General features: G+C 36.6%; 1 protein-coding gene across 1 annotated transcript in view; it reads right to left on the reverse strand.

The window, feature by feature from the left end:
• CDIN1 (CDAN1 interacting nuclease 1) overlaps nucleotides 1-16763 on the reverse strand; it is a 217189-nt gene that overhangs the window by 101889 nt on the left and 98537 nt on the right. The window contains exons 6-8 of the mRNA XM_007462504.1: nucleotides 16205-16284; nucleotides 15805-15854; nucleotides 10624-10691 (exon numbers count right to left, since the gene is read on the reverse strand). Coding sequence (XP_007462566.1) covers nucleotides 10624-10691; nucleotides 15805-15854; nucleotides 16205-16284 — 198 coding nt within the window. The remainder of the gene's footprint in view (nucleotides 1-10623; nucleotides 10692-15804; nucleotides 15855-16204; nucleotides 16285-16763) is intronic.

Genomic DNA, 16763 nt, shown 5'->3' on the forward strand with positions numbered 1-16763 from the left:
GGAGTGACCTGGTCATTCAATTCCAGACATGGTTTTCTGTCTTCACCCAACCTCAACTAATGGCCCAACCAAGTAACAAGGAAGGCTGTGTGGTCTCTTAACACCTACTGGGCTGTTGACATTGTCATGCATCCCATTCGCCTTCCTGCATCACCTTTGATTAAAATTAATGGCCCATTCTCAGTTGTTGGGTAGCTTATTTCCAATCCATTTGTCAGGCCAAGACAGTGGTTTCATGGCCAATGTTCAGAAACTCTGTTTTAGAACACTCCTGTGTACATCCTGAAAGGTCAGCATTTTAAACGTAAATAACCTTTTAATGACAAGACACATACTTAAACTAGATATTTAAATTAAATTTGGTTACAGTTGTTATCCTTTATCCAAATTTTGAAGGACTGATGCTAGAATTTGAAACAATCTCCTCTGCTTGAAATATAAAAAATTCTAAGTTAACTGTTGAAATAAGGAAATAAAATTAATCTTACTTTAAAAACAAGAGAATTTGGAAAACTGGACTGTGGATGAACAAGACTGAAAAAATTTCTATCCTCTAAATGCATTCTGGCTACAAGAATGTTTAATTGAAAAGGCATTTATTAAATCAACCCAACTGCCTTGAGCTGATGTTTCAGGTAGCTGATGAACAGTTTTAAAAGCTGGGTTGACATTAAAAAAGAGAGATTTAATACTTTATTAAAACTATCCTAGCTTGATCAACCTTTGCAGATGTTCAAATCTGTTTCAGAAAGAAAAATGATTATGTTTCCGACAGCAGCGCAAAACAAAATTTCAAAGGTCACCAAGCAATCCAAACGCACACACTAAAATCCCTTAAAAGGCAGATGCTACACTCTTGTTCACTGTGCCAAAATTACTAACACAATACCTACAATTTAAATTTCCTGAAGATAAACATCAGGTGAGGCTAGGAAATCTTTCCATCTTTCTGTGGAGAACCTCAAAGTACAAGAGTATTCATATGCTTTCTCCATGCCCCCCCCACCCCGCCACCTCCCTCCCTCTCAATATGAAGTTGATTCAATAGTAACTGTACTCAAAAGACAGCTTCTAGGAGTCTGTGTCACCACCAGATATTACGCTTTTTTTTTTTTTAAAAAAAGAGGTTATTCCACATATCGGAAGTACTATGTTATTATGTATTGGGTATCTTTGTTTATTTTCTAAACTCTCATTGCCTTACCTGCCTTGTTTCGATCCTCACACTCTCTCTTTCAACCTAGATTTCCTAACAAAGGAGGAGGGTACAACTTGGCAAAGTTCAGAGAAGATGACAGTGCGAGTATAGGAAGTAGCATTTATGAACAGGTGGCCTTGCTCACCTGGTCTAGGTCCCAGGAGAAGGACGTTACTATCATGGATTATCCTACTGGGAGATTTTTAAGGTCAGCCTCATCCATCTGACCTGATTTCCTGGCCTTTGCATTATGCTCCTTTCCTGGCTCCCAGACCTTCAAAGATTTCTTACCATTAGATTATTATCCAAACCATTATCCAAATTGGGTATGGATTTAAAATTTGGTTGACCATTGGGTGGGTCAGGGTTCCAACTCTAGGATCTCAAGGTTATGGCTCGGTCATCATCCCACATGACTTCCCTTCTGCCTCCTTCTTTGTTCATTCCCTTGTCTCATTGTGCATGTGCCTGTCTCCCAAATCCCGGGCCTATTAACTGCCCCATTCTCACCACCAACATACGCTTGGCACATATTTAAGACTCAGAAGGGTAACTGAATAAAATATAAATGCATTTTTAAGAATACCCATGTCTTCTGCAAAGCCCACATGGACTGACAATAATTTTCTTTCCTGATTTAAGAGACAACAAAAGTGACCCAAAGTTCAAGGTTGTATTTGATGACTTTCTCTGCTATCTTTCACCCCTGGCCCCAGCTGTCTGCTCTGAGGTACATCTTGATCATGGAGGAAGGGACTACTCATGGGAAGTTTTCCTACCTTCTTCTTTGGTCTGTAGTATTTTAAATAACATTGGATTTATCCATTCCTTAAAGTTTGGGCAGAATTCCCCATAATAAGCAATCTAGGCCTGCTGCTACTATAGTGGGTAGCTCTTTGGTTACTTTTCCCCCTTTTTTTTATGGCTACTGATCTGTTTAGATTTTCTTCTCTTATACAGTCAGTTTTGCAATTTATATTTTCCTTGGGAATCATAAGTTTCATCCATGTTTTTAGAGCTTTTTGTACATATTGGAACCAAGTGGTTACTTATGATTCTTTGAACTTCCCAAGTGGAAAACTGGATGTTTAAGTAAACTGCTGTTTTCTTCAAGAAAAAATGATCAGGATTAAGAAAAAAGAAAGAATAACATTAGTTAGAAAGGGGAAAAAAAAGAGTAACAGCAATGTTTTAGAATAATACTTTTAGTATAACTTCCCAGAATTGCTGGGGATCAATATGAAATCAATCTCCAAATTCTGTATACCTAACTTATTCAGTGAATGTAGCAAATATGAAGTAGGGCTCTTCTGATTTAAGGTATATTAAAAACACCTAATATATTTCATAAGTACAAGCTTGTTAATGTCATTGTTCAAGTGTTCATTATCAAAGTTAATATAAGGATATTCTCACTTAAAAGCAGACTTGTTAGCCTCTAGCTCCACAAAATGTAGGGTATTTAGATAGTGTGCCTTAAGAAACACAGTATTTCTGAGCTTGTAAAGTCTTCCAACCTTCCAGTTTATACATGATAAAAGAGGCCAAGGGAAGTTAAGTGACTGCCAACACCTGGGCCTCTCAAATAGCCAGATATAGACAAGAGCCCACCACAACCAAGTACTAGTTTGTCCCAACAGACCATATACCACTCTTAATTACGGCAAATATTTAAATTTGATCATGTGTAATACTTAATGAAGTGGGGAAAATTTTCTCATTTTCCTCCTAAAAGATTTGGAAACGCAAGAGAGGGGATGGCTATCTGTTGGATAGTCTTTGGTTGACACCTGACCAAAGAGGAGATGAACGAAATAATCACTTGATCTCTAGCATTTTAATGATCCTGTCTTCAATGGAACTAAAAAACCAATGACACTGCATCCACCGATAAAACTGATGTTACATTTTAAAAGACAATCCAGATCTTCATTTGTTTTTAAGTTGTCAGGCTTGCCTTTAGAGGACATTTTTAAAAAGGAATCACATATGTAAAGAACACTGTGAAAGTTTAATTTCTGGGGCCTTTTAATTACCCTCTCCTCTAAATGCCCAAAATATCCAAAGCAATTAAGTACTGATTACACAATTTCTGTTTTTAAAATAAAGGCGTGATTTTGAGGCAGAGAACAAAACACATCTGAAACTAGTTAACATATAATTAAGAATCATAGCACGGCATGAGGACTGCCAAGAAGAAGCTTGAGGGTTTTCTTTTTTTTTTTCTTAAAAGACTTTAAATTCAAGAAATACAGTTATTTCCCAGAGAAATTATGCAAAATTCCAGTTCATAGCATCTGAAAATGAAAAGAAAAATAATATCCTGACATGGTCTTTTATCTATGAATTTGTCAAAACGTTTCTAAAATGCTAGGTTAAAATACCTCGTACAAAAAGAAACTTTTTAACACCTGTTACATTTTTACTAAATTGGGGAAGGGCAAAAAATACACATCAATACAAGTGAAAACTACAGTATATCTTTTCTACTCTAGTATCTTGTTTTTCTGGGGGTTTTTCCCCCCAAAACACTGTCTCATTCAATAATTGGTGCTATGACCTTTGCATCCCATAGTTTTATATTCTCTATGAGTAAGTTTCACAGCCTTTCCAATTTAAGAAGTTAGCAGGGTTTTGGTAATAGATGTTACTATGCTATGCAAACCATCGCAAAGGTACACCGAAGAGATATGCATTTAATGGGGAGAGCGATAACACAGATGAATGAAATCTTTAGAGAACCTAAAAATTTCATTACAGCCATTAGTTTTAACCTCTTACCCCAAAGCCTCTTATCAAAGCCACTAATAAGGAATACAACTGACTGCTCTGACCTTGTCCTTTGCTTATATCTTTAGGGGACAATGCTTGTGAAAATTGAAGTGCCCTAAAGATAGGAAACAAATGGGAGGTCACAAGCCAGGAGGCAGGGTAGGCTGGCCCCTGCTGACTGGTGGCTGTGGAGACAGAGGACATGAACATGGACAACAAAAGCAAAACTCTTCCATATTTTATACTGCATCGCTCTAAATTCTTTTGGTTTAATGCCACAAGAGAAGGGACAAGTCAGCATGGTAGAGTAAAAAGAATTCAGGGCAAGTTGTTGGGATGTGGGGAGGGCAATAAACTGTGATGAAAGGTCTGGGGCAAGTTTCCACTAAACAGAACAGGGAGACTGGATGGTCACAGAGCCCTTTCTAACTCCAAAATTCTGTGGAATGGATGAATGTTAGCCTTTGTCTGCCCCAGCTCTTTGAGGTGTAGTCACTGATGTTAAGACCCTATTGTCCTATAACGAATCTCAATGGAGGGAGGCTTATTAGCAGCTCTGAGACATAAAAATGATCTCTACACACTGATACACAAACACACAGGACCAAGGAACCAATCCAACAATAACAGTAACAGATTTGACCCCCGATGCCTTTATGGTTATGGGGAATAAAGCTCCAACCTGTAGCTAATTTTCTGTGGGGTGAGATATTTGATTTTTTTCTGTCCTGTACTCTGCCCTGTCTGGCACTGCCACCTTACTCTCACAATGTGATTCTGGTGGGCGGTCCTCCTGCTCCCCACCACTGGCCAGAGGAGTGGACACTTGACCCAGAATAACTGATCAGAGCCCTTTCTAAGATTCATTATGAGGCCAACCAGAAGCACCACTGTTCCCTGGGGTTACAAACTCTCAAGAGTAAACAAATTAGCAACTGCCAGGGATCATCTTTGTTGTCTAAGAATGAAGCCAACAGGGCAAAAAAGAACACAAAAGGGAAAAAAGAGAACTGATGACACTGTTTTGTCTTCTGGATTCTAGACTCACCAGAAGCAAACTTCTCCTTTGGACTTCATGGGTATATCTCTGAACTAATAAATTCTCCTTTTTTGTGTGTGCATATAATCTAGTTGGACTGGATTTCTGTCACTTACAACCAAAAGTTTTAATTTATCATCAGTGGCCAGGAAAGCAGATATTGGCAGAGGTGAGTTTTCTAACCAGAGCAATGGTGACGGAAGAGCTGTGGGCCTGAAGCAGGAAGACTACCATCGTTAAGTGGACAGGGTCACCTGTCTTCAAAGTTCCAAAGAACCTGTCTTTCAGCAGCATACACATGTCTGTGGTTCTTTTCTCTTGGTCCCAGGGAGAAGCGTGCACAAGCATATTCAATAAGGCAGGTAAGTAAAGATGGTCCCTCACCTCGACAACTTCTTCAGGAAGGGGAGAACAGGCCCCAGATTCTCCACATCCTGCCCCCAATGTAAAGTTCCTGTTACCCTGAAAACTGCATCTACTTTTTAACCTTTAGTTAGGAATTTAAATAGTTGATACCTTCTGAAATACCCAGCCATCTCAGTTCCCTTTAGCCTATATAACCATATGTTTTATTTCTAGTCTCTTATCCTCTACTGCTAACATCTGCATGTAAACACAATCCTAGTATTCTAAATCTCATCTATTCCCACTGCCTATTCTTCACCTAAAGTCATAATCCCCCGTTTGTCACATCATAATCACTTCCCCAAAGCACTGCTGCTTCAGGTGGGGAATAAAGCAGCAGGAGTAGATGAACTCTTAGAAACAAAGATCCTAATTTCTTACAGCAAGGGACATCCTTCACTAAGCCTATTTGGCTTTACAGATTACACCCTCCTGGAGTCCCACAGAGTAATACGTGAATGCTAGAAAAGCACCCATGTAAAATATGCTGGTTTGTCATAAGGCAAGACCAAACATGGTAGGGTGAGGAAGGGATGAAGCAAATGTCTCTCAGGTGTCACTCAAAATAATTGTTAGCTTCTACTAACAGGGCAACATTCACTTGAAAGAATAAAATAACTCCAGAGCCATCCTTATTAAGCCAAACTTAACAAGAATTTGCACCAGACAGTGGCTGTGGAAGTCACTAATGAAAGTCCTTCCGACCTGGAGATATGCCAACCCATGGAGGATGAATGGTTCGTCTTCAGTCTTCGGTACAAGCTCTTTCATATCTTCCCTAACAGTGCAAACAGTCTTGTCATCTTTTGGCAGTCACTATTTTCCTTTCCTCCCTTGCCTTTTGTCCAAATCTCTCCCCTCACCCCCTCAAAAAAGAGAGACAGACAGAGAGACAGAGACAGAGAGATATAACAAAACGTGGTTTCATTAATTACTTGAGAGATACAAATTAAAACATCTCCATCAGTAGACATAATACATTTTCTATTTCACTGATGTTAGAAATGGAACAAACTCTTAACAGAGGGGATAAGGATGGTCAGAAGTGACACTGGTCAATTTAAAGTTTAAGAAGGGTTCTTTGTGCTTCCAAGCCTAAAAGTGGGCAGCAGGCTCTTCACATTTTCTGAGACTTTAAATGCCGATCAATAAATATTCATTCTAAATTAACTATCCTTGGAAAGAACTGACCTCTACTTATCTGAAATTTTCCTGGAAGGCTCCATGTTTGACTTAAGATTTTTTTTTTTTTTTTATCCCTAATGGTACCTGCCCATAGCAAGTACTAAAGGTATCGGTCTGCTGCACCAAAAGAAAGAGTGGTTAGCTTAGTGGTAAGACAGCCAAGCTAATGAGCTCAACTAGCTGTCCGAGAAGCACATGGAAGCAGGAAGGGGCCACTGAGAGAGAACAGATGAGTAAGTAAAATTCTATCACCACTTCAGGAAAAGTAGCTTATGAGTCAGTAGCATTTTCTTCATATGTAAAGGGTAGCTATTGATTTTTAATATAATCTGTACCTTTGTTTCAAAAATTTCATAGGAGAAGCAGGATAACAGCCTTGAATGTATTTATTTTCACTATCAAGACAATCAAGTGAGATGCACTAGATGAAACTGCATTCTTACTGGGACGGACAAGGCAACAGTGTGTGTGACTGAGCAGCCGGACGGTGGGAGTGTCTGTCATCATCCTCGTAGTAATTAGTGTATAGTTCCTGGCATGCAGAGAACATACGCGACAAAAGTTAACTGAAAAGAATGAATGAATAATGAATAAAAGAATTACAAGAACTCTGAGAAGATTGCTAGAAATTACCTGTACTTATTTGTTTGTAACTTGTCTCCCTACTAGACCATAACGCTACAAAAGCAGGGACTTTATCTGACTTATGTCTAATGTCTAAAATAGTACCTGACTCAGTAACTTATTTTTCAAACAAATATGTGAATAAAATATATTTTCAAGTTGGAGAAACTAAAGTCATTTATTCAACGTTGACTCCTCTTAATACAATATACATTTTGAGAAGTACAAAATGGATAAATTTACAAGATAGGATAAATCCATGAGTACACCCAAATCTTCAATGAAAAGGACTCTCTTTCTTTCCAATAGTGCCTGGTTAAATCTTGTGCCATAGCAACTGCTCAGTACATGGTTATAAATCAAGAAAATTTATGAAATTATTAGGGTTAAGACAAAAGTGATTTATTTTTATTTTTCTCTTTTATCTGACCTCTCTGTTTTACAGAGGTCAGATAAAATATGTATTTTATAAAATGACATATCGAGCACAATGGGTGGAAAATTTTAAATGAGATAAAAAATTTCAGGAAGTCATAATTCTTAAGAAGGGGTAATATATAAACAATAAGAATCCTCATCTTTTGAAAGTAGTCCAGATTTGAAGGAGGGAGGGAGAGAGGGAAGGAGAGAGAGAGACACACAGAGGGAAAGAGATTGATTTTACCTTCACTTATTAAAAAAAATCAAAGTAAAACAAACATGTTTGCAATGTCTCTGCAACAAAATTCACGGTGTACACATGTAAACAAGAAAACATAAAATACGTTTAGTGGTCTATATACCAATACTTTTGATGATCTATCTAAATTTACCTGGTACAGTACTTTAGATATGATTAATCATTGTGAAGGGGTATTTACAAGGTAAAAGAACAACCCCATAACAATACTCCATACAAAGCTTTGAATTTTCATGTTTTAACCATAAATAAACATGTATTAATTCAGTATTACATTAAAACGCTTAAAGTGCGTAGAATAACAGCTTCTTCATATGCTGATGAGGAAATGCTTCAAAACAGGACTGAGGTTACATGAAACCAGGTAAAACACCAGTTAAGTATCATCTTTAGTATGCTTCAATAAAAGAATTGCCTCTAGATCTTAGAGCACAGAGGAATAGATGGGATTCCTCCATATTAAGTCCCCTTTCTGAACACGTATGCAAGTGGCAATGACTCCCTGGCGTGTTTCTGCACTGCCTTTGTCAGCCATGGCCAATCCAGCCTAGTACACTCAGTTCCCGGAATCAAGGGAGTCAAGGACCTGGGACTAAGTTTAGGCCCTGAGTAAGCCCTTTGCTTTTCCTCCCTGGTGGGGTCTTCTAGTCCTCAGGAAGGAAGCAGAGAAAAGCTAGTTGAAGCAAAGAAGTGGTGCCAAGGTCCTGACTACTCTTAAGCAGATGGTGCCAAGAGAGTAATACCAAGCAGTCTTGAAAATATGACTGCTCAGTCGGTGGCTTCAAACAATAGACTTGGCCGTGCCGTATTGGTCACTGAGTGATCAATATGATCAGATACTTCATAATATTACAGGAACTCCATAGTTCTACAACATATCTCATGTTGCCTCATAGGTCATCCATTCCAACTGGTTCTGAGTCATTATACACTCTTGTTTTTTATCAGATTTTAAAAAGTGATTTCTATCTAATTCACCCTCTTTCCATACGCTGAACATCTCAGTTGTTCTTCTTATATAAAAAAACATTTTATGGCTGAATAATATTCCATTGTATATATGTGCCACATCTTCTTGTGGCACATATATATACAATGGAATATTACTCAGCCATAAAAAGGAACAAAACTGAGTTATTTGTAGTGAGGTGGATGGACCTAGAGACTGTCATACAAAGTGAAGTAAGTCAGAAAGAGAAAGACAAATACCATATGCTAACACATATATATGGAATCTAAAAAAAAAAAAAATGGTCATGAAGAACCTAGGGGCAAGACGGGAATAAAGATGCAGACCTACTAGAGAATGGACTTGAGGATATGGGGAGGGGAAAGGGTAAGCTGGGACAAAGTGAGAGAATGGCATGGACATATATACACTAGCAAACGTAAAATAGCTAGCTAGTGGGAAGCAGCCGCATAGCACAGGGAGATCAGCTCGGTGTTTTGTGACCACCTAGAGGGGTGGGATAGGGAGGGTGGGTAGGAGGGAGACGCAAGAAGGAAGAGATATGGGGACATATGTATATGTATAACTGATTCACTTTGTATAAAGCAGAAACTAACACACCATTGTAAAGCAATTATACTCCAATAAAGATGTTAAAAAAAACAAAAACAAAAACTTGCTGCTTTTGCATAGCAAAATTTAATTCAGTAATCTGAGGCCACTTTCCTAATTTATCAGCTTTCTTTAACTCTCGCTGGAGAATATTTATGGTATACCCCATCTTAAAATTATCAACAATCTTATAACACATTCAACTCCATTCTCCAGGTCACTAATAAAAATATTGAATATTAAGAGTTAAAACAGACTTCTTGCAGGACTGTATTCAACATCCTTCCTCACCTTGACATAAGACTATTCATTTGACTTTCCTTGGGTAAGTCTTGTCCATTTTGGAGCAAAAATTATGTAATCCAATATTGTTTGATGTTTTTAAACTAAAAAAAATACACTATGCAAACTCTTAAACATCTACATAAAGCAGATGTGTACAATAATACGATCTGTATAGAACCTTGATAAATTACCACATTTAAAATAGAGAAGAGGAATTAATTCCTTGTAGAGTGCTTTATGGTTGCTGTGATCAGTTATCACATGAATGCCTTTTGAGGCTTAATTTCTAATGCGTAAGAGATGTTGAAAGAAATAACAATCTGTAATAAGATTCCACATTGGCACACAAAGACATGCATACATGTGAGATGTTAAAAAATCATACTAAATCTATGATGACAATTCATGTTTGGCATAAAAATAATAAAAGCTCAGTATTTCATTTTCAAGTAAAAGTACTAGCCGATTCCATACATGAGACAAAAATACCTAACATGAATTTTTCTAACAATTCTTTTTAATATATAAAGTATTTTATGGACAATATTTCTTTTGTTTCTTTCTCTCAGAAGGCCTAGATTATGGCTAATATCTCATGACACCAAAAGTAATACTGCAACAGATATTAAAGCATTTTTTCAGCCACTTACGCTATAAAATATTAATTGTAAGCCTGTGCATGTGCTGTATATACAGGGGATTAGGTAACTGAGTTCCTGCTCAGTTCTAAATCAATAAAAGATAACATGCACAGCATCCATCATCGTGTTCTCTTCCTTTAGTACATAATAACTGCAAGTGGAAGATTTTTAAAAATATATATTTAAGCACTCGTGGAGATAACATATGCTGGAGAGCACGTAAGCAATACTTACCTAGGAAGGACAGGTTTTTCTCCAGAAGCAAGTCCCTGAGCAGAACTTCATGCTCATGACCAATGGCACTGGGAAGTGTTAGTTAAGGAGAGTAACATAGGTAGAATTAAAGCACGCTAATACCAGGGCTATACTTTGAGATGAAATGACCAATGGAGGTAATTACAGCAAGTACCTCCTCATATAGCCCACATCTCTGAGGAGTGAGATTTCTTTACAAATCCCCTCATTTAAGTGATTCAATAGACTTTTTTCTATAATGTTTAAATGGATTTTGGCAAATAAAGATTTGTAAATGGATGTGTCCTTTATCTTCTTTTGAAAAGAAATTCATTTTAAACATCCTTTATGCTATGTTAAAAATCCCTCAGTTCAATTTAGGACCATTTATTAAGCACTTACTAGGTGCAGCAAAGAATACCAACCAGCCTTTGTCCTAAAAGAGTTTCCAGTCTTACAGAGTTCCATAAATCTTCTGTGAATTCACACTTGTCACAAAGCCAGCATTTAGCAGCTCCTATTTCACTTCTAGTCTATGACTGGTGATCTTCTGTGACTTGGGAAGTCAAACAACTGACTTGTTGAGAATTATATGCACTCTGGAGGAAAGACATCCTAGTAAAGGGCTGTGGATCAGGGTGTGGGTACAGAGGCTGTTTCAAGTCTTTTTCTCGTGTGTGCAAGTTTTCACATATTATATAATGCATATAAATACATACACACTCACATATAAATGTTTTGAGTGCTGGGACTTCCCTGGCGGTCCAGTGGTTAAGACTCCGTGCTTCCACTGCAGGCGGCACAGGTTCGACCCCTGGTAGGGGAACTAAGATCCCGCATGCCAGGCGGCCAAAAAAAAAAAAAAGTTTTGAGTGCTATTATGAGGCAGGCACTGTATTAAGTGCTTTATGTATTACAATTCATCCTCACAGTTATTATTATCCTTATCTTACAGATGAGAAAACCGAGGCTTAGAAAGAAATCTGCACAAGGTCATATGGCTAATATGTGGCAGAGCAGAGGATCAGTATAAAATCTCTTCAAAGCCTGTGTCTGGGACCTCTGTATGGCTTCTTTAAAATATATTAAAATTGATTATGTAAAGATAATTGATATTAGTTAATATTTCTTAAATACCATATACTAAGCCTTTGTGCTAAACACTTTGGTGTATCATCTTATTTAATCTTATTTAATCTTCACAACAACCACATGAGCAGGTACAATTTTTACAGTTAACGAAAGCAAGGTTCAGGAAGGCTGAAGAACCTGCTGACAGTCTCATGGCCAGTAAGTAATGAAGTCAGGAAAGAGACTTGGAATTCTAGTCTATTTTCCAAAAGGATGAGATTGTACAAAGTGTGAAAAGGAGTGTTATCCTATTCTGGTACTTTAATTCTGTCAAAAGCTAAGTAACATAGGCAGACCTTGCAGATATTGTGGATTCAGTTCCAGAATAAAAAAAATATCGCAGTAAAGCAAGTTACATGAATTTTTTGGTTTCCCAGTGCATATAATAGTTATTTTTACACTATATTGTAGTCTATGAAGTGCCCAATAGCATTATGTCCAAAAAAATGCACATACCTTAATTAAAAAATACTTTATTGCTAAAAAATGTCAACCATCATCTGAGCCTTCAGCGAGTCCTCATCTCTTTGCTATTATAACATCACAGATGACGGTAACAAATATAATAATAATGAAAAGGTTTAAAATACTGTAAGAATTACCAAAAGGTGACGCAGAGACATGAAGTGAGCAAATGATATGGGGAAAATGATTCCGAAAGACTTGCTCGATGCTGGGTTGCCACAAACCTTCAATTTGTAAAAGGCATAATATCTGCAAAGAGCAATAAAGTGAAGCACAATAAAATGAGGTGTGCCTGTAATTATCTAATTCTCCATCTCACTGATGTCAACCTGGTCCTATCACTCCTTGGCTTACCAGAGACTCTTTAATTCTGATCATGCACTGTGAGAGTCCAATTTAAATGAAATAAAGCTTATATATTATTTGTAAAATTAAAAATTCTTAGAGAATTAGTCTGCCCTTTATCAGCACATACAGGTGAATATAACTTAAATCTTAGAATTCAAGAGGTGAGACCACTCGTATCCACTGTCAAAACAAGCCCCAAGTCATTATCATTGTCTTTTTCCTTCTGTTGTCCCCTCCTCCCCATGCATAGGACTGCTCTTACTTCTCACTGAAAACAAAATAAAGAAAACAAATTCTTAAATCACAAAATTTCACACATTTGCAGAGTCCATTGAAGATATCTGATGAATACCTCTCAATGGTTTCTCATTACTAGGGGCATCCCACATTTGAGAACTAAATTATTTACTTCTATTCCACATAAATGTGCTCTCACTTTTATTGTTGTAAATTATTTACATCTAAAATGTTGAATCATGAAACCGAGGTTACTGATGGCACAGAAATGAAACCCACAGCACTTCAAGCTTCCTGTATCCTTGTCTTTCCTTTGCTCCTCTGTTTAGGTCTTTGTCCAATAGCTTGCCTTGAAGTCACACTTTGGAAAGTTGAGGTGGCTGGTTTCTCATGCCTTTTGTGTCTGTGAATATAACCTGTGGCAGGAAAGGCGAGTGGGCATGGCTGTATAGGAAGAATTACAGTAGACACCAAAAGAAAAAGAAAGCACAATGACAATTTATATACTCTTTGCTACTGTGCTTTTTTGGCGTCTTATTAATAAATGACCAATTTACTTTATTCTATTTAAACAAATGTCTACATGTAACATTTTCATAATGGAGTAAAAAGGTTTTGCACCTATTCTATTTATTAAGTGTGTGCTTTCTAATGAAATGATGCAATTTACTGAGTAAGCAATGTAAACATTACCAAATTATCAGAACAACATACAAATAGCATTTCCACTCACATGAAAATTCAATAATTTTTACTCAGTGTGAAATAAAATAATTCCTGTTGATCAGCCTCAGAAACATCTATGCAAGTGTATTTACATTATATTAAACTGCTACTATCTCAGTGCAAAGATAAAATCAATCCTCTATGAACATCCCAGTCTGTTTTATTTTGCACGGTAAAAGCAATCACTAATTTGAAACTTTGGAAAGATATACTTCTTGATTATGCTTTGTTTGATATAAACATATATAAAATACAAGGTCTAGAAAATAAAGCTTATAAAAACAGTAATTTTATTGGCAATAGGCATAATGGAACTGTGAAATTATAATCTAGTCAGTGAATACAATTTACAGACATACATCATTATCTTTATCAACTGAAATCATGTACTATTTTAAATTCTACTGGCAATAACACAGCCAAAAAAGGAAAGTGAATGATGGCAAAAATGCAAGGAAAATACTCCAAACAGAATTTATAATGCTTCATAAGCAGAAACACTTAGACTTTCTCTATAATAATACCTATTATTGATGTATGGCAGTGACCATGGGGCAAAACTTGTAAATAACCTCACAAGCCATTTTCTTCGCCAGCAATACAACAATCTAGTTTCCCGTAAGCATCTCAACTATTACTGAAAAACAGCCTCCTGGCATTTGCAAAGCAGTTGACTTCATACTTTAGTCCATGCATATATAATTAGATAGTTCTATTTAAAATCAATAAGCAATCCTTCAAAAGACATTATGCTTTTAAAACCTTAACTTTAAATTGATTTTTAACTATTTTATGTGCTTCAAAATTAACATGTAATTCCACCCCAGATATTCTGAGATGGTGTTAGTTGTTATATGAATGTGCTAAACTTTATCACTATAGCAATGTGGGGTTGGCATTCCGACAGTTTCTAACACTATCATTAATTTTACACTGAAAATAGAAGTATAGTTTCACTTTGGTCTAATAAAGAGGCAAGCTTATAACAATGCTGTGATTTTATTAATTTAAGTTAGACTGGAATAAGAAATATACAAAGGGCTATAATATATTAATATTATATATTAATAAATATAATAGATTAAGTTAGATTGGAAGAATAAATATACCAAGGGCTGTAACATAGATACTGAATATTCTTACAAGAGGGCTCTGTTAAAAGATTATTTTTCAAAGGTTAACTTTATGAAAACAAGAAAATGAATCTTTTTTTTTACAGAAATTTCACTGACTCTAAGCCTTTAGGAAACAAGGTGGAACATAAACACACACACACACACACACACTCTCTCTCTCTCTCTCTCTCTCTCTCTCTCTCTCTCTGTCTCTCGACGACTAGCAAGGGCTTCTAACAAAAAGCTTCCTTACTGGTAATCACCGAGTCACAACTGGTCGCAATGCCACCCATGCTAACAAAACCCAGGAAGGGCATGTTATATCATTAAGAAATATGAGACTCATGGACTCAGATAGATATGATTCCCATTAAAAATTTGCTAATTATTTACTTTTGAATAAACTTCTTGAGCCAAGGACTGTCAATATCCTTAGTGTTGCCACAACACTACTAAAGGTATTGATTAAAAATGTCCTCCTTCACCAAGTCTAGTTGCTGTTCACTCAAATCCTGTTTGAGGAAGCAAGCATTAACTCTAGTAATCTCAATATCTTTAATGAAGAATGACTGGACATCTGTTCTCATAGCCTAAATTCAGTCCAGAGGGAAAAATTAGCTTGGTTTTCTCTAAAAATGTTTATTAGGAACCCAAGCAAGAGCTCAGATTGTAATCAACATTTAAGCAATAAGAATCTACTGCCCTTTAAAATGTGATGGTCTCTGGTGGCATTTTAATCACATCACCCTTTAACTCCAGGCTCAAAATTTATTCTCAACTAAATTTGGTTCATTTTAAATAGAAATGTGTTATATTTGAAAAAATGTTCACTGGAATGGTTAGACATCCAAGACAATGTGTTACTTGCCTCATGACTCTGTACCTTTAAACTCACTGAAAACCAAGCAGTTTGAAATAAGCCTGTGACTGTGCAACTGCTGAACTGACATCTTCCCGGGGCCTATCTGATTTTTTTTTTTTTTTTAAGCTGTAGGAAAGAATGGTCTGCAGTGACCCTCCAGTTGATTGAATATAAAATAGGAGAGTATGAAATGTGTTTTGTGAAGCAGAACTTTATGTCAGGTTAAAGCTAGACACATCTCCTCCACTGAGTCTAAGCTCGTCAATTGTGCACCTAAAATTTTATGGGAAAGGATACTGTTTGATGCAGTCCACCAGTGGTCCATAACAGCAGTCGTTCACGATGCACTGCAGACAAATAAGAGAAAGGGTCTGGGATGAGTGACTACAAAAACTGTTGCAGTTAAATAGTATCCTAAAAGCAGTAATTCCTTTTCCTAAAAATAAAATTTAAAAAGCTATCAAAAGACTGTTCAGATTTAATCACAGAAAACAAAAACTGCATCCTTTTTATTCACTATAAAAGCAAGCTATTAAAAAGTGAAATGCTCTTCTCGCAAATATTGCATTGCCATTTATGGTGCACCCTGACCTCAGTGATAGTTTATGATGACAGTAATTAAATGAGGTTTAAAATCCTTTACTCTGCTAGGCAGATAACAGCATTGCCACTGAAAATAGACAGCTGTGATTAATACCTGATAGACCTGATTTGCTAGAACTCCATCTGGAATCTGAGAAGGGTCCCGTAGCATACTATTTATAACAGACTTGGAGGCTGCAGAAGAAAAGAGATGAACTGTTAGCAGACAGTCAACATACTTTTAAGACAACATGAGAAGTGACATATACCTATAAATACACAAAGCATGAAAATGAAAACATTACTGATACTAATCATTTTTTTCCTTTTTTCAAATCTACGGGAAGCTTTTAATTAGACCATTTTGCCAAGTTTATAAGCCACATTGCCAGATTTGAAGATGACCTAATTTTTCCAAGGTAAATTAACAAGTACAGACCTAAAGCATATGTCTCTTTGCAGATAAATTAGCTTTGGAAAAGCCCACTTGGGGGGGAAAAAAAACACAACAAAAACAATCAGAAAAGAAAATATTTACCTTTTGCAGGTAAGTATGTTATAACCAAGCATATGTACCTGGAAAGCTTAGTGAAGGCAGGTCAGATTCAGACTTTAATGACGTCAATAAAAAATAACTTTCAGGGCTTCCCTGGTGGCGCAGTGCTTGAGAGTCC

The sequence above is a fragment of the Lipotes vexillifer genome, unplaced genomic scaffold (genome assembly GCF_000442215.2).
Source record: "Lipotes vexillifer unplaced genomic scaffold, Lipotes_vexillifer_v1.1 scaffold164, whole genome shotgun sequence".
Classification (NCBI taxonomy): domain Eukaryota; kingdom Metazoa; phylum Chordata; class Mammalia; order Artiodactyla; family Lipotidae; genus Lipotes; species Lipotes vexillifer.